The sequence below is a fragment of the Melospiza georgiana genome, chromosome Z (assembly GCF_028018845.1).
Source record: "Melospiza georgiana isolate bMelGeo1 chromosome Z, bMelGeo1.pri, whole genome shotgun sequence".
In the NCBI taxonomy this organism is placed as follows: Eukaryota; Metazoa; Chordata; class Aves; order Passeriformes; family Passerellidae; genus Melospiza; species Melospiza georgiana.
Genome location: NC_080465.1, coordinates 65495411 through 65518177, shown reverse-complemented (window position 1 = coordinate 65518177; position 22767 = coordinate 65495411). Strand labels below are relative to the sequence as shown.

At 33.7% G+C, this 22767-nt stretch overlaps 1 protein-coding gene across 3 annotated transcripts in view; it reads right to left on the bottom strand.

The window, feature by feature from the left end:
• The window catches only part of KIAA0825 (KIAA0825 ortholog), a 229143-nt gene that overhangs the window by 127914 nt on the left and 78462 nt on the right, over nucleotides 1–22767 (bottom strand). For all 3 annotated transcript variants that reach the window (XM_058044253.1, XM_058044255.1, XM_058044256.1), the window contains exons 7-13: nucleotides 21958–22185; nucleotides 20679–20944; nucleotides 19277–19427; nucleotides 15995–16185; nucleotides 13513–13695; nucleotides 7214–7324; nucleotides 1742–1881 (exon numbers count right to left, since the gene is read on the bottom strand). In XM_058044253.1, the coding sequence (XP_057900236.1) occupies nucleotides 1742–1881; nucleotides 7214–7324; nucleotides 13513–13695; nucleotides 15995–16185; nucleotides 19277–19427; nucleotides 20679–20944; nucleotides 21958–22185 (1270 nt within the window). The remainder of the gene's footprint in view (nucleotides 1–1741; nucleotides 1882–7213; nucleotides 7325–13512; nucleotides 13696–15994; nucleotides 16186–19276; nucleotides 19428–20678; nucleotides 20945–21957; nucleotides 22186–22767) is intronic.

The window sequence follows — 22767 nt, the reverse complement described above, 5'->3', positions numbered from 1 at the left end:
TTTATAATTTCCCTGTCCAGATAGCATATAATTATATGCATGGAGTTTTAATAGCTTCAACAAATATTTTATCTTTCTTATAATATTTCGCAACATGAATCATGCCCAAATAGCTTCTCTACAAATACTCTGTTGGCATTCACAACAATACTCCCTGCTATGATGGGGAATATACATTCCTTCTCAACCTCCCTGTGGTACAACCATGAGAACAATGGGAGAACAATGAAAATTAATGTGTTTGAATGATGTCTACTTTGAGCATCCCAAAGTGTTAAAACAGTACAGGAAAATTCATCAATACCTAAGATTTTTTGCCTTTTGGCCTGTTTTTAAAAGGAAAAGGAAAGATTGAATGTAAAATATGTGAAAAGGCTTTGCCTTCTTAAAAAATTCTTATGTAAATAAATACCAGGGAGTCTTGTTATCACTAGGGCAAATTGCTCAAAAACTATGGTATACTTGGCTGTATACAAGAAGGAATATAGAATATATATTTTTTGTCATTAGACAATTAACCCCATTGAAATTAATTTAGATGATATGGATCATCACAGATATTGACTTTATCTAAACTGGAAGTTTATTCATTCCAATATTGAAGTTACACGAATAAAGCCTGTGTAAATAACACATTTTGTAATTCAAAGTCACATGGACTTCTTTAAAGCTTAAGAGGTTGGTCAGTCAATAGACTAATACATTCTGTCACTTATTACCTGTAATAATTTAAACAGATAGTAAAACTCAATACTGTATAACACTAGGTTAAGACTCTGACCCTGATCAAACATTTGTCAGCCTTTGTAAAAGATGACATGTGTTTGAGTAGGCAATTGTATGCACTGCAGATCTCAATAAGATGTGTAACAGAAATAGATGTACTCCTGACAAACATTAGACCATTACAAAATGACAGAACTCATTTATAATGACAGAAATCATGTTATATATAGATAGATAGAGAGATAAATACACATAAACATAAATATAAATATATACAATATTATGTGGAGGTAATAGTTTTTTGATAAATAGGAAGAATTTGTTTGCAAAAAAAATAAAGAAACCAAGACTCTCATATTCCTGAAAAATTAAGTCAAATAGGTGATTACACCATTAGCTATTCAACAATATGACCATTTGATCTGCAAACTACTAATGGAAAAATGTCATAAAGTTTGTTGCTTCAAACCCAATGCCATCAGAATGCAAATAAAAATTTGTAGAAATATTCTTTTATTTATTCTACTTTCAAAACAGCATTAATGAATTAACAAGCAGAAGCATATGTATGTAATTCTAGAATGCCAACAGCAACAAGCATATAATAATATCAACAAAACATCTAGGAAGCTTTCCACTGTTCAAATGTAATTTTGAAAGTGTTCTTTTAGACTACTGATCCACACTTTTAAAAACCTGTGTACAGTAGTTGCGGTATCAAAGCTCCATAAAGTTCAAATTAATCTTGACTCATTTGCATTTATGATAGCAGCCTATTTTATCAAATTGCAGTTTGCTTTGAAATTATTAATACACTGGTTGAGTGTATTATGTAAATTCTCACTCAAAAAGTGATGATTTTTCTCTTTTTACCCATTCAAGAAGTGTCCTACTGGTAAGTAAATGGGTACTTAACCCTCAAAATGGCTGTCAGCCTTCCTCCAGCATTTAAGTTAAAAATGAATTTGTGTTTCTCACTGATAATCTTATGTGGATTGACAATATAAATACTTACTTGAGCTTCTCAACAAAATTTTCACTAAGAAACAATCATGGTGTAGCAATGTTTCCAAAAGCAAGTTCAAATTACAGTATGGCTGGGATAAGAGCAGCTTCAGCAGACCTTGGGATGCCATTTCTCTGGCTGACGGAGTCCTTTCAAAATATAAGATAAAGACAGAAAGAATAATAAAGTTAATTTATCTATGAAATTAATATCTTTGAATTGCAGATGTAACACTAAATCCCTTAAGTGTCAACTCCTCCCAGATTACTCTGAAAATGCTTTCATGCTTCCTTACTTTAAGGCAGCTCAGAGAAAGAACTGCACTTAATTTCAACTAGTTAAAAGAAAACCGACATTTGTTAGTCTGCCACAGTTAAATCTGGTACAAAGCAACTGTGTTTATCTCTTTCATGGAACAGTACCTATTTTGTTCTTCTAGGCAAAAAGAGGGACTTTTTTGCTGCAGTTGAATAAATATAAGGGTACAATTTTTTAGTTTATTATTGCAGTAATCGTTGACTAAGACATCTGCAGTGTCTCTCCTTGATGAAGTGTATAAAGCTCTTAAGTAAAAGGCAGTCAAAATGCTCAAAGGAGTTGCAAAATTCCACTTTAGGTTGAGCAATTCTTATGTGTTCTGAAAAATCCACAAGAAATATTAGACTGGTTGTTTTACTGCTTCACCAGCAGGGAGAAGTGAGAAAGCACAGTACAAATTCATTAGCTTTTAAAAAGATGGCAGTTTATTTTCTGTTTGTGATTTCCATGTTCTGCAAAAATTGAGGTTTACAAATACTATTCCAGGGCTTCCTCTGAACACAGCCAGTGACCCAACACCAATCACTGAACTCACACTACAGTTAAATAAAAAATAAACAAATCTGTCCTGCCAAATGTTTATCACCTATTGTATTTAGTATTTTCTTCTTTAAACATTTTTGAAAACAAGATTTTAAAATTGGATTGTGGATATTTTTTTTTCTTTAATGTGTAAATTTTTATTAATTTGAAGGTTTTTTGAAAATAAAATTTCAACTGATGTTTACCTGCTGTATTTACTTTTTTGGCTACAAATTTATAAAATAGTTGATAATATTGAAACTTTATACACCTCATAAACTTCTATGTACATGAATTTTACATGCATTATTTTAAGGACTTCATATGCATTGACTGGGCAGGTATAAATATTACCTGCCAGTATGCAAAAAGCACCTTCAGCATCAGTTAAAACCTTCTTCATAGGGAGGTTTTCAATCTGACATTTTTTTGTCAGACTAGACAAGTATTTATATGCCTCTGCTCAAACAATTTACATGCCATTTACACATAACTTTTGGGACAGAACCAAAATGGGCTCATGATGGTTCTACCAGAGGGGTACCTCTCCATTAAGTTGCATGCTTTTACAACCTCTGACTTAGCCAAGGGTGCCACCTCCCAGCTATGCTTGAATACACACACAAAAAACCCCAGATAACTGCACAAGTATTTCACTGTTGAATCAAAGCTGCTATTTATACAATATACTCAATACAAACCTACAAGTCCTGGAAAAGAAAATGTCAGCTGATACACTCCTCTACTTTAGTCCCTCAGATGTCTAGGTTTCCATTACCAGAAAAAGCAGTATGCCACATATCTTGCAGGGCAGTCTTGAAGCCACCTAAGGAAACCATAGCACTGTCTTCTAGCAGGGCCCTTACAGTCCACTGTTATAACAAAACTCCACTGTAATTAATAGTAATTTTAGTAAAGGAACCTCAGCCTTTGCTCTTTTAACACAACAGCAAATACCTCTAACTTCATAAACAATGTCTTTGCCAGGAAACCTTAGGCACAGCTTTTGTGACTTCCATCTGGTACTTTATATATTTTGTCGACAGCGTAGCACTGACTCTACAGTTATATTTGAATATTAGCACATATTGGATTCAAGCAGTATTTATCAAAAACACCTACACATATACATTTAAATCTTGATAGAACTTGCAGTCAAATTAAATTCTCCATATTTAAAACACATACTGCATTCAGATATTAGGATTCTTAAAATAGCTATTCTAATTTCTGTATGTTCAATATTAGTCCTATATATATAATCTAATGCATATATAATCTATATATAATCTAATCAGTAGTTAGTAATTAAAGTTAAAATTAAAATGGTTACTATATTCACACTAGAACTAATGCTATGGCTGAGAGCAAACTCAACTCTTCGGTAATTCAGTTAAAACATTCAGGCCAGTTTAATTTTTTTTCTCTTCTTTTAATGTCATGTTATCCTATCTAATAAGGTCACTCATTGCCTTCAAACTAAAAGATAAGTGACAATTTGAGTCGATTAGATTTATGAAGAATCATATTTTAAATTCCTATAGAAATAAATTATATTTTTAAAGTATCTGAATTGAAAAAAAACTTGTCTGTCATTGACCAGATGGGAAGTTATCATGTTGTAATATACACCAGTTCTTGGCTCTTTAAGCATCTTGCAAATTGAAATGTACAGTGGTGTGACTCACTTAGAGGAAAAATAAAATACAGCAGACATTCCCTACAGCCATGAAGCTAGCACCAATAAATGCACTGAGAAGTTTTGTAACGTGCATATGGAGAGACATATGTTCTCTCATCCTCTTAGCTCAGTACTAGTGAAAATAAGACTAGCCTCATAAAAAGTGACAAAAGGTGAAGTACATATAAATATCACACATATAAATGTCCCGTTCTGTACAGTAGAAGGAAAAAACTCTAACTTTGATTTGCAAATGCTATGATTATAAACCCCAAATGAGGCAAAGAACAAATCACAATTAACACTGAAGGAATCACAATTACTAACTAAATAAATATATCTAAATAAATAAGTAAGTTAATTATTATCACTAAAAGAACTGCAATATAAATTATCAGTAACTCTTTAGCTTGATAACCAACTATATTATTTTGGTTTCTATTCAAAATAGAAAGACAGAAAATCTCATGTTCTAAGTTCAAGATGTTATAAGGCAGGTAGACATGCTAATTCATGGTAACAATCTTGACGCTGATTTTGGAGTCAAATTGATAAAATTAAACAGACTGTAGCCATTTGCAGCAATGAAAAATAATGTACAAAATCATGTTACATAGTAAACAAAGTACTTTCAGGAACTAGCAAAACTTTTTTCTGAAACAGCAAGCTTAGGAAGACTAAATACTTAATAGCTAAATGTATGACAGGTTAGTGTTGTCAGTTCAAAATCAGGTGGCCACAGCTGAGAGGTATACAATGGACTGTGCTTCCAATTTTGTTACAGACAGTGAACATATATTTTAATTAGATATAAGATGCAAAATCAGAAAACAACCCATGAATAATTAGGATGCTCTGAAATATAATTTTCTGCAATACTTAAATATGATGTTTCTTTATAATATTCTCAAGGCAGCATTTGAAGGGGAAAAATGTTTCATTCACATAGAGTATAAAACCAATGAAAAAACTAGAACACCTCAGAATTACTCATTAGATATAGAGCCCTTAATTTTTTTTCCTGAGCAGCTGAAAGGTGTGTTGTTAAAAAGGAACAATAAGTATTTTACCAATATAGTTTGCTCATTATCACCAGGACAGTATGCAAGGCTCTCTCTATATTCAGACTTTTCTCACAAAGGTACACTGACTGGATCTTCTCGGAGATGTACTTTCTTTGTACTTAGCATTTTCCTGTTTGGTGACTGAGAAGTAGGGTAATTTAGTAACTTTCTTCCACAGAAAATAAGTGCATACTACATAGCTCTGGAATAGTTTTCTGCTATTTATTTTTATCTATCTTAATTTCACCTCAAAAAAGATAATTATGTCAGACCGAAATGGTACCAGCGTTTCCTTTATATGCTGTTACACAGTATAGGGTACTCAGTTGCAAAATCATCTTCCAAAACTCATACTTCACGGTATAATTTATATTTTGAGATCCGGTCGTGCATGAGGGCATCAAAAAACATATTGTCTTTTCTACAATGAATACTTAATGGAGCATAAATTTTCCAGAAATGGATGACTAGATTCCTTTCTAATGCAGTCATTCCCTCTACTGTATCCATCCTTCTCCTTTTTCTCCAACCATGCATAACTTAAAAAGTGACTGACAAAGTTCCTTGAAGCTTGATAAACACGCATGATCTTTCATGCTTTATAAGAACTTAAATTACTATTTCAAGCAGGATATATTCTGAATTCACAGTTATTCAACTCTGTTTGGCATGTAGTTAGCAAACCACATGTTTTTGATGCAGTGACAACACATATTGTCTCTGGTTCAGCAGATATCAGAGGCACTAGGGAAGGAGAGAAGAGGATTGATGACACATAGTTAGGAGTGGAGCCTATGGAGAGAAATCAGCATGTTCTGTGTAGTATGGAGCAAAATTATAGGGAACATATTTACATATACAGGGTAAAAGATGCTGTGTGTACAAGGAAAGAGGTAATAAATCCAAAGCACATGGGTCATCCATAGGTCACCAGTCATTTGATAATGTATTCTTCCAAAAGATAAAAATACTTTCTTGGAAAACACAGTAACATCTCACAAAAGCAGCTTTTCATGAAAATGGAGAGTGAAAACCTCTCAGGAAATAACCTTGAAAAGGAGGAGAGGGAGGTGAAAGGGTTAGGAGAGGATCTACACTGGTGTGGGAGTGCTTCTGTTTCAAAATTAGAAAGCAAACAACAGCACAGCTGGTAGTATCTATCTTCTATGTCACTTGTCCTTATATGCAGCGACAGAGAAAAGTTAAGCCTTTGCTTCTAATCATTCAATAATCTCCAAAAAATTCAACTACAATCAAGCAGCATATTGTTAAATGAGTTATTTATGAACCAAATATTTATTTTTATACAGCAATCCTAAACAGAAAGACATACATTCTTTATCTCCCCTTTAATTATAAGTCCTTCAAAACAGCAACTGTGCTGAACTTCTGTTTTATCAAGAACTATATAGTCTTTAATTAAAGCCAGAAAACCTTACAGCTAATTCAAATCTCAAACATAATTAATAGACTAACAAAATACAGTGCTTTCAGTGCAACTTTTCCTCAGACTTTCAAATATTAGAAAAATCTGTAATTAATTAAAAAATCCTTCTATAGCTTTTAAAAATTAGAATATTAATTAGACATTGATTCAGATGTGCTCTTCAAAATGTAACAATATTTGACTAATAATGACTTCTTTTTCCCATGGAAAATGGCCTCCGTTTGCGGCCACTCACCTCGGCTGACTGGGCCGTGTGAAGCCAGAAATTGGCAAACTTTGCTGGATTTCTCCAAAACTAAAGCTGCCAGCAACTAGGACACTTCAAGTCCTTAAATCCCCAAATGCCACCTTTAATCTGATACCCAGAACCTGGGGAAATTACTTCTTTTTCCCATGGAAAATGGCCTCTGTTTGTGATCGTTTTACAACAATCAACTTTTGATACTCACTTTTGAAAGTAAAAACAGGATGACGGTATGCAAAATAACCAGTGTAATGGATGATAAAAGACTTTCGAAAAATCTTGAGGAAGATGTTCATCAGAATTACCCAGAAATGTCCTGAAAGAAAACAAATACTTCCAAATTACTAGGGAGACTGAAAATCCCCTTAGACCACTACTATTAATTATGTCTACATGAACAGAAGACAGAAAATACCTTATGATAAATACTATTAATATATGTATGCAAACACATTATTGCAACTCTATGTACTGTAAAAAATAAAATTCTATATTTTTATTCACTTTCACTCTTTGAAACTCGGTATCTAACAACTGTTATTCAAGTTTTCTTCATATTTTTATTCCTATATAATACATTTCAAACTATGTTTGAAAATGCATTCAATAAGCAAATTTCTCTTCAGTCATTCATTTCTACAGCTCTTTTCTTCCTGCCTAACAAAAATGCATAGTATTTTCAACACTTTTATAATAAGGATATGTAAAGTATCTTTTGAAATTATACTGATTGACATGCAAGTGTATAAAGACTTTGGATCATACTGGGCAAAAATTTGAACCAGAAGCTTTGGACCTTCACTGGCTTGAGAGAAATGGAATACTGGTTGTTTTCAAATATAAAGGACTAGAGAAGAACTAGATTGTGACTAGATGTTACTTTTGCAATACTTTACTTACTTAAATGATGTGAGAGGCAAAATCTATGGATACTAAAAATGAAATATTTTATCAAATAATTATATGATAGGATTACAGATGCATGTAAGAACAGGATTCTATAATTTGATATTTGCCTTTAATTACTGTTTAGTAATAAATCATTACTAAACAATAAATTATATGTACAATATATAATTGTAATAATATAATGTATAAATTAATAATATATATGCATATATATTATAATATATAATATATATATATGTATAAATTATATGTACCATAAATACATATATGTAAATATATTATATGTACAAATTTCTAGCAGCCAATATGATTCAATAATGTGTGATAGTAATGGATGCCCCTTGGCATCTTCCCTTTTTATTTTCATTTACACTGTCTACAATTCCAGCAGAGAGGAATTCCAGCCTGTTACATATATCCTCCATTAAATATAAACAATTATCACTTCACAAGCACCTTACTTTTCATCTTACTATGAATTTTTTATCTTTCATCTGAAGTAATTCAGAACTACAGCTACATGTCTATTAGACTCAGATGAAAGAAGAGAGAGAATTACAGTTTTTCAAAAGAAAGGTAGCTGTTTCTGAACTTCTCCAAAAGACAGGCTGTTTTATTTGGAAAGCTCCCTTAGTAATAAAAAAAAAATAAAAATAATTTAGTACAGATCTTAAGCAAGCAAAATCTGAGCAGAAGGATTAGCACAGTCAATTTGTGCTGTTTATGAACTCATGAAAACCTGAAGATTAAAAATAGAGCTGAGATTCTAATATAGCCAAAAGAAGACTGCCAACTTGAAAAGAATTATTTTAAGGACAGTAATTTCAATATTATGAAAGTAAAAAACAAATCTTATTGTCTCTCATCCACTGAAATATTTTTTCTGAATATAGCAAAGTATAGAGCAAACATCCTACACAAAAGTGTGATAAATACATCTTGGTTAGCAATCTAATTTAAAAAAAGAGGACCACATCTTGTCTATTGCTTGTGTAGGAACTGTTTGACAGAATTCTGGACTAAAGCAGCTTGCTAAGCATGACTTGGCTGTTTCCTAAGGAGCCTTAGCCATATCCTGAGGAGAAGCACAGGGCAGATTTTTGGATTCTGACTTACTTGCTTATAGCAAAATCTCTACAGAAATTTTTAAAATGAGGTAGAGATAATCTAAGCGTTTTAGAGATTGTTTAAGTATTAGAATAGCTTCAAATACTATTAAAAATCAAGTGTCTGATGATAATACAGTAATTCTCATGACAGCATTTTTTAATGTCCAATGCTGGCTAGGTAATTCTTACCAGGAAAAAAACAACTCTGTGCCAGACTGTTGAACTCAACTACTCTTCTGACAGAAGTATAATAACAGCTAATAGGACATTTGGTTTTGCTTCAAGTTATGCTAAACCAGCTGCCTATTATCTCAAAGCACTGGATAGCTGATTTAATACCAAAGCAAGATTTCAAGTTATAGTGGTTTTATTTCTCAGTTGAGTATGACAGGGTGAGAATTGACCCTGTAAGCCTGAGTGCAGGTGTGAAGAAATGAGATGCCAGCAAGGTGCATCCTAACACTATTTCTTTGTAGATTGTATGATTTGTCTCTGTATAACCAATAAACATTACTAAAAAAGCAACTTCATGAGTTATAACTCATATATTAAAGAGAAATATCAGTCTTTAATAGCAAATAACATTGAATTTACAACAATAGAGAACAATTTTGCCAATAAACTCTCTATATTATTCTCTCAGCATTTAAATATTTTACTTGATTTCTTGTTGAGAAAATAAGATATAACAATTCATACTATGAAATCACAAAAAGGTGCATCCACCTTCCTCTTTATATTCTACCTTTACAGACTATCGTCCCCTACTCAGCATAAAGACTAAAGCATATCAGAACAGGCACAAGAATGGATCTGCTCCAAACTGAGCAATCCCGAACCCGAGGCAGAAGAGAGTAAGGCCCAGGTAATTTTCTCCTCTACAAACTTACGAGTAAAGAATGGCATTGGACTCTCCTGTGTATTCACAGGCAGCACTGAAACTGTGTGATCCTCTACATGAAACCCTAGCTACTAGAACTGAGTAACTGACAACAATCTTGTCCGCAAGTAAGACTATGATGATTGGAAATTCAGAATTATGAAAATCCTCATATTTCAGAGCTTTGAGTAAGCAGCAAGAAAATAGCAACACTCAGTATATTTGAGGAGCACATTCTAGAGACTCACTGTTCATCAGGTCCTCAATAACGTGGACAAAAGTCAACAGAGAGCAGTTGCTTAGCAGATTTTCAGGTGACACTAAACTGGGGGAAGCAGACCCAGTAGTTAACACAACAAACAGCTGAGTGCCCACTCATGGACACCTGGGCCAACAGAAATTCACAAAACTGACTGAGGTAAAGAGCAACTGTTTGCTTCAGCTACAGAATTACAATAACCTAACTTGTCTAAGTGCCACTCTACCCAGCCACAAACCTGGGATTTATGGGCAGTAGGTACTGAAGACAAGGCAACAGAGTATTATCACTAGAAAAATGCAAACCACACACTGGGCAGGAACATAGCAACTAAAACAAAGATAGTGATTTACTTCATCTGCTTGTCAACAGTTTAAGCCTTACCTAGAATATTTTGTCCAGCCTCTGGGCCTACAGTTCAAGGAGTATGTGAGAAACTGGAGAAGACTAAACTGAATCATGTGTAAAAAATGTTTGAGGGCCCTAGACTCCTTTACTCCGTGAAGAGGCGACTAAAGTGTTGATTCATGTAATGGCAGCCTACAACCAGCCAAACAGTAATTACGAAGACAACACTGACCAACTTTACCCAGTTATGCTGACGTGATACAGCAAATTATAGCCAGCAGCTTTGAGGGCTCACACTTGATATGAGGCAATATTTTGCACTAAGGCGTTGCAGCTGCAGAGCAGGCCTCACAAGAAGTCGGAAAACTTCAGTTCCTGGAGGCTGGCATGTGTCAGTTAAGTCGGTCAAACACAGTCATGTTTGACTGCTCTTGGTGATTGTTCTGCTTTGAGGAGGAGGCTAGATTAGACAACCTCCAGCAGTCCTTTCCAACCAACATTTCCATTATGCTAAAGATACTTCAGGAAAGCCACAGAAGGATGGAGAAAAAATGAAGCATAGAAAAAACCCGTAGAAAAAAACCATTAAACCTAGATGATCCAAGAGATTCACAGATGAATTTCGGACCAGATCTAAGTAACCTTGCCATACAGAAAAGAAAGTCTAGATCACAATATTAGGAATGAGAAAACAGAATCACCTTATCTGAAGTTAAAGATATTACCAATTTTTCACCACCATTACTGTTTTAATCAATTTCCACAAAATAATTAAGAAATTGAAATTATTTTAGTTCTCTTAAGCAATAGAGAATACAGCCTCTCTAGTAAGTCGAAAATGAACCAGTCATATTATTACACAACTACTGGAAAACAATGTTTCATCATTGCCACTTTTCTGATTACACAGAATTTCCCTGAAAAGTCTAAAGATTAATTGACTTCTAGTCACTTAAGGGAAAACTTCCAGTACAAAAAGAGAGCATGATAGATTTAAAAGAAAAGATTTCACTTCCAGTTAACTTTACCGAAGGTGTGAAAGATATAGAGCCAAGACAAGATGGAAATTGTGATTATACTATATAATTGCAGAGAGAATTGATGAAAGATTAATATTCCTTTAAAATCAGGTGTAACTTTTGAATTTATTACTGATAGATTCCTAATGTAATGAACTATGCATAGCCCAGTAAACATTACACCTAGGTACTTTACCTAAAATTCACTATATTAAGGTGTTTACAATTGAATATAGTCATTTAAGAAGCTGATTGCCTAAACCACTTTCCTCTTTGTACTCTGAACACTGGACTAGGTTACTTGACAAATATTGACTGCAATTAAATATAGAATATAAAAAAATTGTTTTGATAATGGGGGCCTCACAGATTGTGAAAACACAAGGTCTGAATAGAAGTTAATAAAAAAATACAATTTTACTTATTATAAAACATGTATAATCTATATGGAAATGATCTTCAGTTAATATTATTTTTGTAACTATGTAACAAAATAAGACAATTTTTTTGTATTCTCTTTAAACAGAGCTGCCATATTTTGGTGGTGATTTGCACAGTACTTTGTAGTAAATGAAAGGAGCTGCTACATTCAGCACATGTCAAGGTTTTGATCTCCAGATAAGCAAATTCAGGTAATGAAATTCACATCCCTAACTCTGCAAGCTATATGACCAAGATGTTTACCTGCAGCATTTTACATAAAATAGAAACCAAGCTTTTCATGGGCACTTTGTTCTGAAACTCTGTGAGTTCTCCAGCAAGCACACATTTTTTGTCATGCTACGTATACACAAATATGTAAACAACACTGATCAGTGGAGGAGACTAGAATCGCTTAAAGGAACAAATTATACTACATATTCACTAGGGTCTATCATTTTAAGGCCTTTCATAAAAGAAAGATGAAATGTCAAAAGTGACAGTAGAAGCAGTTACAGCCACTGTAATCCTTTCTTGCCTCCATTTCTACTGCCATAGCAGGACTACCTAATCTGTTTCTGAGCCACCTTCAAAATTGCTATCTATTCATAAGCCTGTGGTATATAAGATCAAACAATCAGGTACAATCCAGTTTCGCATGTTCTTTAGAGGCCACAAATATTAAAATGAGCCCACACATGACAAAAAAAAAAATAGTTAAAGAGGCTTATATGCAGGAGGTCTCCACCCTAGCACCACCTAGAATTTTTCTTATTTTGAATAACAAAGTAAAAGCCAGTTGAATAGGATGTGGCTTCATTAGTTTGGGGTTTTGTTGTTCCTCTTTTTTAAATTTGTGATCTCGCTTTGCATTGTCTCTTACAGCAAATTTACAGATGAATTTTATCAACAAAAACTCAGACCAAATTTCAGTGCAAGTTACATGTCCATTTTTTACAGTTGTGACTTGTGAAACCATGAATTTTATAAATATGGGCCCTCCATATTCTTACATTTTACTACATTTGCTGCAGCATACTGGTCGTGTAACCAGATGATCATTTTAGTAAATTACCTTTACATTGCAATACTTCTAGAAGATTGACAACATGATGGATTTGACAACCTGCTTGCCAAAGTATTTGGTACCATAGTAGTAAATGTTTTCAGATCAATAAGACCATATTTAAAAAGAAATATGTCCTAACTGGAAAAATAAATTGCAAATCTGGGGCAGTAAAAATTAATTAAATTCTACTGGTTTTCTCACAGAGGAAATAAACCCAGACATTTACTATGGTCTATGTTATTAACAGAAAAAAAAAGTACAGCACCAGAGTTTGATCCAAAGCTAATAAAATCTCAGCAGATATAACTGGGCTTTAGGCAAGATCACAAACATAAGTATGGGATCAAATTGAGAAATAGTCAAAGACTATTAAAATGTGCCAATACTATGCATTACATTTGATTTCAACACAAAAATTCACCCTTCTAGATCTATCCAGGTAAGCTCAAGAACCAACTTTATCTCAAATTAAATGTTTACTTCATACTCACTCATACAAATTCTTCAACGGTGAAGTTAAAATAGCCAGCACAGAGATCAGACTATTGCAGTGGCTATGTATTTTATAGATCTTGAGATTTCTGTCTTTGTGTGGATTCAGAAACTCCTGTACAGAACTACAAATTGACCAGAGCATATCTTCAGTGGACATTAAAATAGCTGCAATATCAACTCTGTAGGAAAAAAAGCCCAAGAATAACATTACTTAAAACATCTTTATAGTGGTAAATTCCAATTAAACAGACATTTTCTCTGACAGGATAAAACACCAAAATCATAGCATGGACTTTTAAAATTTCCTGTTCAGTGATGCAGAAAGTCTCCATCCACTACTCTGTAAAAATCAACTCTTTCACAGAGAAGTTGTTACTGAAACTAGTAAAAAGAAGATTTAAAAATTTTGGAAATATCCTTTCTTAAATGACAGTGTCACTAGGTATGAACAATTTACTTCCTAAACTACAAGTAAATAAATATTAATTTTGTTTTCTTATCATTAAAATGCACCTACTATTTTCAAATCCTGATGGGGCAAAAAATAGGAACAAAGTAACTTAATCTTCAATTTGCAAAACTAACTCCATGCAACAATGTACAATGTGGAATATTTCTGAGTCAGTAATCTATTGCTTGTTGATACTGGTTGGCAGAGCACCACATGTCATTGGTCTGAACAACAGCAAGAACTCAAACTACAACAAGACAACAACTATGACATACAATGCAGAGGAAACATGAATAACACAAAAAATATGGGAGGTATGAGGTTGGACTTCAAAAACTACTTAAGTACCTAAAAGCCATGGATCCACCTGTGATCATATGCATTTTTAAGGAATATGTTATTTTTGAAGAATCTAGACAAACACACGTAAACAGACATTTGTCCATATCATACATCAGTTCTCTATCATTTGAAGAACCACTGGGAGAAAAGATACCCCCACAAACCACAACAATATTAAAAAAACATGTAAAGAGTCTGTGATAAAAATGTATTGAGTATTTTTTTCCATTCATTCATGACTGGATAGTTCAATTTACTTAGTGAAAAATTCAAGAATCACACTAACAAATATACAACTTTTCCACAAAATGACAACATAAAAAGCTTTTTCTTGTTCAGTAGTTTGAAGTAAATTCATATAGAATTCACTAGTACGACACTTTGGTAATATTGCATTTTTCATATTTCATATGAAAAATGCATATTTGGGGAACTTTTTCCCCAAAAAAATTTCCACGCAAGTTTTCAGAAAATCTCCTTGTACCAAAAGTTACAGAACAGCCTAATTACAGTGAGTTATTGCAGGAACAGAGCACACAAATAGGTACATAGTATAAAATTTCATTTTTTCCTACCCATTTTAAGAATGTGATCTTGTGCAAGTTACTTGAGCTTTCATGACAACACTCCTTTTCATAATAAAACTTGAGATGACAGCACATAACTCTTAGTCACACAGAGCATGGACCTGGTAAGTGTCTCCAGCCCTCTAAAACTGCAAACTCTTTAACTCTTCTAGGTGGTGCTGTGCAACAGTACTAAAGGCAGTGGCCAGAAATTGTGCACAGGAAGTTCCACCTGAATATGAGGAAGAACTTCCTTACTGTGTGGATGACCAAGTACTGGAACGGAGTGCCCAGAGAGGCTGTGGATTGTCCCTCACTGGAGACATCTAAGAGGACTGTCTGGACTTGGCCTTGTGCTGTGCACTCTGGGATAGCCCTGCTTGAGTACGCAGGTTGGACCAGATGATCCACTATGGTCCTTCCAATGTCACCCATTCTCTTAGGAGAAGAACACCTATTTATTCAGTAAAACAAGACATTGGATAGAAAGGACAAAGGTAGGGTTAACTTCCACTTGAAGACACCTGCTTTAGTATTTCTAAAAAAGACCATGTTCTCTGGCAAAACGTAAGAATTGCAACAGGAAAAACTTCCCATTTCTTATTTTTTAAAATGACAGAAAAAGGAATAGCCTCTTTCTCCTCTCTCCATCTACACCACTGGCATCTACTACAAGGTCACATCAAAACAAATGTTGTAGTTCTTTCACTTTAAAAGTTCTATAAAACCACAGATTCTACGGGAACTCATTAAATTTTCTTAATAAATCAACAGCTTGATTTCTAATCCTGACATTGTCAATTCTATCCACATTTTTGGTTGCATCACCAATCCTCTATGAACTTTCATTGTGAGGCTTTCAAACCAATCAAGCAGTTTATGGAACAATTTGACAGAATTGCGAGGCCTTCAATTCTGCCCAGTTTGCAATATAACTACCAAATATACTTAAATACACAAAGTAAATTTTATTAAAACTAACATCAAAATGCATAGATTCAGTCTATCCCTTCTGCTGTGTTCATTAACATTGAATTTGAATCAAAGCAGTAAATAACAGAAGACTAACATTTACTTTTCTAATCCATCAAAATGGTGTATTAAATATACAACCATTACCTGATTTGTGGTGTTCTTTTGTAGCTGGGACACACCTGACAATATCTGGAGCATAGAATATCCAAAGATCGCTCTAATACATCTGTAAGAATCTCCTGGGCTGTCTTTGGAGGTAGAATAGTCCATAGATCATGATGAAGAGCACAGCAGAAGTAATGCCACATCTGGACAGAGAATGAGCATCTTTCCCCCTATCAAAACCACCACACATTACATAAAAAAACTACCCCTTCCAAAATGTCAATTTAACTCTTACAGTTCTATTTAATTAAATCTGAAAGGAAATAGCTAAAGAGTTCCAGGAATAGGATGGCCAAAAATGGTGCTTGAAAAGATGTGAGACATCTTTATTTGCAAGGAAACAATGTTGCATTTCAGTCACAAAATTACAGTGCTGTCACAAAATAAAACCACAGCATTTGAACTTTTATATCCTGAATTATATTCTTTTATAATCTCAAAACCCATAGTGTTTAGTTTAAAAACATAGACAGTATTCTGTACACCACAGAATAGTCAGATAAACTTAACATAGCAGTTTTTTGTCTGCAAAGAAAATAATTATTTAAATTACTTAATAATTTGTATTTATCCAGATGCAGAAATGCTATGCATAACCATGGCTATAAAACCTTGGTTATATATAATAGGTATGGGAGAGAAGAGAAGAGAAGAGAAGAGAGAGAAGAGAAGAGAAGAGAAGAGAAGAGAAGAGAAGAGAAGAGAAGAGAAGAGAAGAGAAGAGAAGAGAAGAGATAAGAAAAACTGAACTATTAAACTGACAATATGAGATATCCAGATTGCTTTACTAAGATATTTTTTCATCTTGTAATTTGGATGTATTGAAACCAAACATTTTCTGGCAAGGAAACATCATTGGCATTAATATTTCATTGTCTAAACAGATCTATCCCATTAAGACACAGAAATAAATATGCAGGAGTGAAAATCACAGCAGTTACTCCATAATAATTCTAAAAATTACCCAGGAAATATGTTTCACATTTAAATATTTCAACTAATACCTATTCAGCAAATAGCATCACCATGAAGCTTTTTTGAGAACAGAGACTTCAATCTCCAGTTCCCACATCCCAAAGGAACTGAAAAATATTTTAAGAATTTATTGATATTTTGGCATTATTAGAAATATAAAATAACCCCCCAATTTTTACAATGCTTTTAGAATTTGATAGGCATTCTTTAACAATAAAATAAAAAATAATCTGACTTTTTAAAAAATATATTAGCATGAGCATTAGCAAATTATTGGAAGTTGTCACTATTTAGTTTTCCTCTGACACAATACTTGAAGTACATTTTATATTAAAAAGTGGCAAAAATTATGACAAAGAACAAAATAAACAAGCTTGTTGACCAGTTTTACTTTTTAACTCTGTAATTATAAACACAAATTGTTTCACTTTCTCTGCTTTGGTTTATTTAAGTAACAGCTCCAGCTCTTTTCCCCTTTTTTAGTATTTTACCTCTACAGCAGAAATAACAATATCACTGAAGATTTAAACAAGATTCACTCCCGTTTTCTGACCTGTGTTTCTATTTGCTGCCATTTCTGGACAATTCTACTGATAAACATCTGCTATATAATAAAATATAATATAATAAAAACAGATGGGAGCTTTTATTTAGCTTAAATATGAGGAAACAAGCAGCTGTTTTATTACACAAGCCACTCAGCATTACCTCTGAACAGACAATTCTTTATTCTTTGCCTGTTAGAAAACGTAAGTTCCCACAGCTACAGCAGATGTCTGCTACACTAAGAGCTTCATTCAAAAACATAATCTGAAGAGCTGGCCCAGTGGCGCACTCTTCCCGCTGAGCTCCTACGCTGGAAGAAGCCACCTCTCACTGCTGGAAGTTTCAGCAGGGAATTGCCTCTGTAACAAGCAATAGATCTTAATCCAATCTCTTCCATTTAGGATGCCTACAAGAGATCAACTGAAGTAACATCTGCTCTGCAGTATGCCTCCTGAAGGAACTCAGAGCAGATCACAGTCCAGCCTTGGGCCATCTCCCATGGACCAGTAAAAAGAGGAGTGATGTAAAATTATATACACCTCAAATCCTGGAAACATACAGAGCTGAGACACCGGTTTTCCTCACTCCTCCTACACACATCAGTTCGGCTCAGTAATGATCAAACTGTTTAGCTACTCCATATTCTTTCTTGTGAGACAACTGGTAAAGTTACTGGATCACCAGTAAACAGGACACAGCACCACAGGCACTACAGACAATGAAGATCATACCATGATTCAGCAGTTGCCAAAACCCACTGCCTTATCATCTATCATTCAAACAAAACTGAAATGTTTATTTACTTGTCTTTGAGAGACGGACATTTTGATAAATTACTCTATGGTTTGTATGCCCTGTCCAGCAAAGATTTTGTCACTGACTGAGCAGCTTCTTATATGGTAACTGTAGATTACATCTATCAGGCGGAATTTTCTCTCATGTAAGAATTCTAGAAAATGCTTAACAGAACACACTAATTGTCTAACACAGAAAATTATATAAGGAAGGACAAGACTTTGTCTCCAGTAGATTTCAGTTATTATTGATTAAAAATCCATGTAATACATCACCCTGCAATTAAGTGAAAATATTTCAAACAGTGTATGTCAACCTATGTTTGTATTTAACTAGGATGAAGGAAAAAAATCCAATAAATGAAATAATTATCTTAATTTTTTAATCAGAATTATAAGGATTATAGCTATAGATCAGACCCATTACTTCAAGATGCAGGTGAAATGGCACTGGCTATTTCAAAAATATATTGCTGAATGCTTTAAGTAACTATATTGAACATGTTTCTTGGTTTCACCCTTTACTCACAAAAAGTAAAAAGGGAAACAATTGAAAATAAAAATCAAAGAATCAGATAAAAAAATTCCCAGAAAAAGATCTTCATATATCACACTTTCTAAAAGAAGTGCAAAGTTCTTAGAGATTAAGGTGATGGTGTCCTCTTTACTGAGCTCTATATAAACACCTTGACACACAATAAATATTTTATGAAGTAAATGACACAAACATGCCATGGTAACAATCCATCTCATCTTTAAATGACTATGTTTTCCTACATCATCTCTAAATAGACACCTGCCTGCAATAATAGATATTTCAAAATAGTACATTCCAATAATCCTTATGTAAAAACAATGCTGATCTCATGCTTCTGATTAGCCAGTGAGCTGGCAAACACTAAAACACATTTTGTAAAAGGGAACCATAGTAAACTTAACCTCATACCTCGTAAAAAGCTTTGTAGTCATCCCAGCAGTGGCTCTCAGCATCTTGTAAAATGCTCGTAGCACAAACTCTGATGCAGTAGTTCGTAATTTGAAACTGGAGCGTGTTGATAAATTCCTGGCATTTTTGGATAGGCACTAGGAACAGGGGTCTGTTCAGAGAGAATCATTAAAAAGACAATGAATGAAAGGCTATGCACTAGGAGGTAACAATCCCTAGTACTGCAAATAGTTTTTATTAGTAGGTATCAATCATTCATTTCCTCTTGGTCCTGAACCTAGCATTCAGGTTTGTAAATCTTTGTTTCAAAAGTTCTCAAAATATGTCTGCTTGTCTATAACTTGTCATTTAACCAATCACTGAGAAATAAATTACTTCATCCTATTTTCTGAGACAAGTACATTTGACATTCACTTATTTGGAGTTTTTAATTGCAGCATTCTTGCATCAGCAATTATTACATCAGCACTGAGTGTGACAAAAAACACGTAAGCACAGAGTACAGAAATTGCTTTTGGTAGGTATGTACTAAAACTCTTTGATAATACATCTGAGTAGAATTATTGAGCAGTATTTTAGGTCAGACTTTCCACTCAAAGTGATACCCTTCATGCAAGAGACAGTAAAACATCAGAGGGAAAGCAGCTCAACAGTGCATATACCCACTCAGAAATCATACTTTTCTTAGAAATTCTGCTGTTTCAGGGTCCCTCCCCAAAACCACTGTTTCTACTTCTAAATTGCACATGGCTGGAAATATGTGGACCAACAGCCTCCTAGTACAAATGAAATGTGTTAAGACAAAATCTCCTAAAAGCAAGTGCAGTTGTATTTCCTCCCAGGTCAAACACTGCCTTTGACTTTACACTCCAACTTCATATCTGCTTTAATTTTTTTTCTGCATGTAATAACAAACTAAATTATAAAACTACAATGTATTGTATGCATTATATTGTATGTATTTCTTCACGTCTGAATACATATGGTGTTAAAAAGAACAGAAATGTATTTTTATATTGTCCTCTATGACTGCTATGTCCTGAAGATCTTATGAATACTAGGCATTGCAAAGGTCAGAAAAAGGAAATCAAGGCCCTAGCACTTTATATGACAGCAGAGTACATTCAGTTCCCTGGACAATCCTATTTTCTCAAATTTAATCATTAAAAAAAACCCCGATCTGCAAATCAAATGCAGATCCTACACATAAATAATTTGTCTTGCAATGGCTGCTGTGGACTATCAGGTTGATTCAGTTATTTCCATAAAATAGTACACATACTGCATGTGCTAAAAAATATGATGCAATTTGGGTAACTACCAGCACACTGTATCACCAAAATGGAATGAACTCTCATATTATTTGCATTTTAATTAAACATTTTAAGTAAAAAGGACATACTTTTTGCTTGTTTCTCTCATTAAATTGCTGTACATTGTAAAATGCTGAAAGACGTATATCGCCGTGGAAAGGGCAGCGTACAAGTCTTGCAGGGGAGCCTTCAAGGGAACATCTTTGCTTTTCTCCTCTAGTCTTGCCAGAACAGCTGTTGCCACTTTGCTGCAGGCCTCTACAAAGTTTGCTCTAATTTCCTGTAGAGAATCATCTCTGCAGGCCAGAGCCAATGGAAGCAATGTGTCGAGTTCTTCCATGATGTCAGAACAAAACTGAGAGAAATAAATGTGGCACCAAGTTATTTGTATTCTGACAGTACTGCTTAATTTATACACACTAGGGTCAGATGATTGAATAACGAAATTGGCATGAAACATAAATATATTGATTCAGCTTTACAAATATTTTAATCTGTTAAACAGAGGAGTAACATTTTTTCAAAGTAATTTGAAAATAAATATTTATTAATTAAATATTGTTTCATTCCTTCCTGCTTTAAAGCTGCATATTCTATACCAGGGGAAAAATTAAAACCATATTATGCTAGTAATGCATTCCTTTGGTTTTGATGTCACTAAATGCTCATTCAAAGCACAAGGTTAATTCCTTGTAAATAATGATAATTTTCTAAACTAATTATTTTGAAAAATACACAAACACATTTCTTTACACCGGATTTGGAAACAAATGTGTCATCTCTTCATAAAGTCATAGATTAATCTCCTTAAAATTATCTCCCCAATGCTCATGTGTTATTTCAAGCAAGCATTCATTAACAGCTTCCAAATCTGCTAGCATAGTTGTAGATCTTACTAGAAAAAGTCTTTCAAACATACCTTTCCTTATAAAAGGAATTTAGTTAATAAATGACCTTTCAGCCAAATCAAATAACTCAAAATTTTTTTTTAACTGGTTATGCCAATTAGTTGAATGGCATGTCTAATGATATGAATACAGGAAATCCCTCTATAGCCATATTTCAAAGCTTTCAACATTTTCCCATCTAACCACTTGGTAACAGAGCAGAAACTAATCAGAATGCTTTAGAACTTTTTGTCTGAAAAAAAATGCCAGTGAAGTTTAAAAGGTAATGCTTTCAAGTACAAACTATAGGCTATTGTATAAAGCTGTGTTCAGCTTCACATTGTAATGCCTCTCACTTTCTTTTTAATTCCATTTATATAAGATATAGAATATTAATAGTACTGTAAGTACTTCAAAGTGTAGATGGCAAACAGCCTTGGCATTCTGTCTCCCTTCAAACTTCAGATCTTTTGATACCTGCCTTAGCAATTCGTTTTGGTTGCTCCTCCTGTTGGACTGCTCTGCAGGACTCCCTCATTTGCTGGTTGTTTACAAGACTCATTGCACAGCCTGCAGCTGAAAACTCTTCTTTCTGCTCATGTTGAAGAATTTTAGATGAAAAATCCTCAATTGCTATTGTTATACAGTGAGCCACAGAAGAAGACAGGTCTTTAAATGCATTTCTCCAGCCAAAACTCAGTAAAATAGGCTGAAACACATATTAAAATTAAATAACTCCAAAGTCCTTATTGAGTGTTAATACAGTCTGAAAATTAAATGCACATCCATAATTAAATTACAGGAAACCATCACATTTTGAAATTATTTAAATAATTTAAAATATAGTCCGCTAGCATTGAAATCATACTAAAGTAATATTTACACTCAACAAAATGCATAGCAACATTAAACATGTCTTTAAATTTTTCAGAAAAAATGAATCCTGTTTAAACAAAACAGCTTTTATAACAACATGCTTCATCTTTATTTAATTGGTAATCTTTAACCGACTCTACTTTAAAAAGTGAAAGAATTCATAGGAATTTTCAATAGTAATAATAAAAAGTAATCTAGCAATATATACCCTGTAACAATTTTCACTGCAAGTTAACAACTGGAAGTTACTAACCATGAATCTCAGTGGGAAACCCTTAAGAGGAGCTGTACAGCCACACTGTATTTCACTTCTCTAGAACTGGATTTAGAAAAGATTAAAATGTTTAAATAGAGATTTGTAGTTTTAGGCCAAGGCTGGCTTTGGCTGTGGTTTACATCAGTTCCTTGCCTTCTT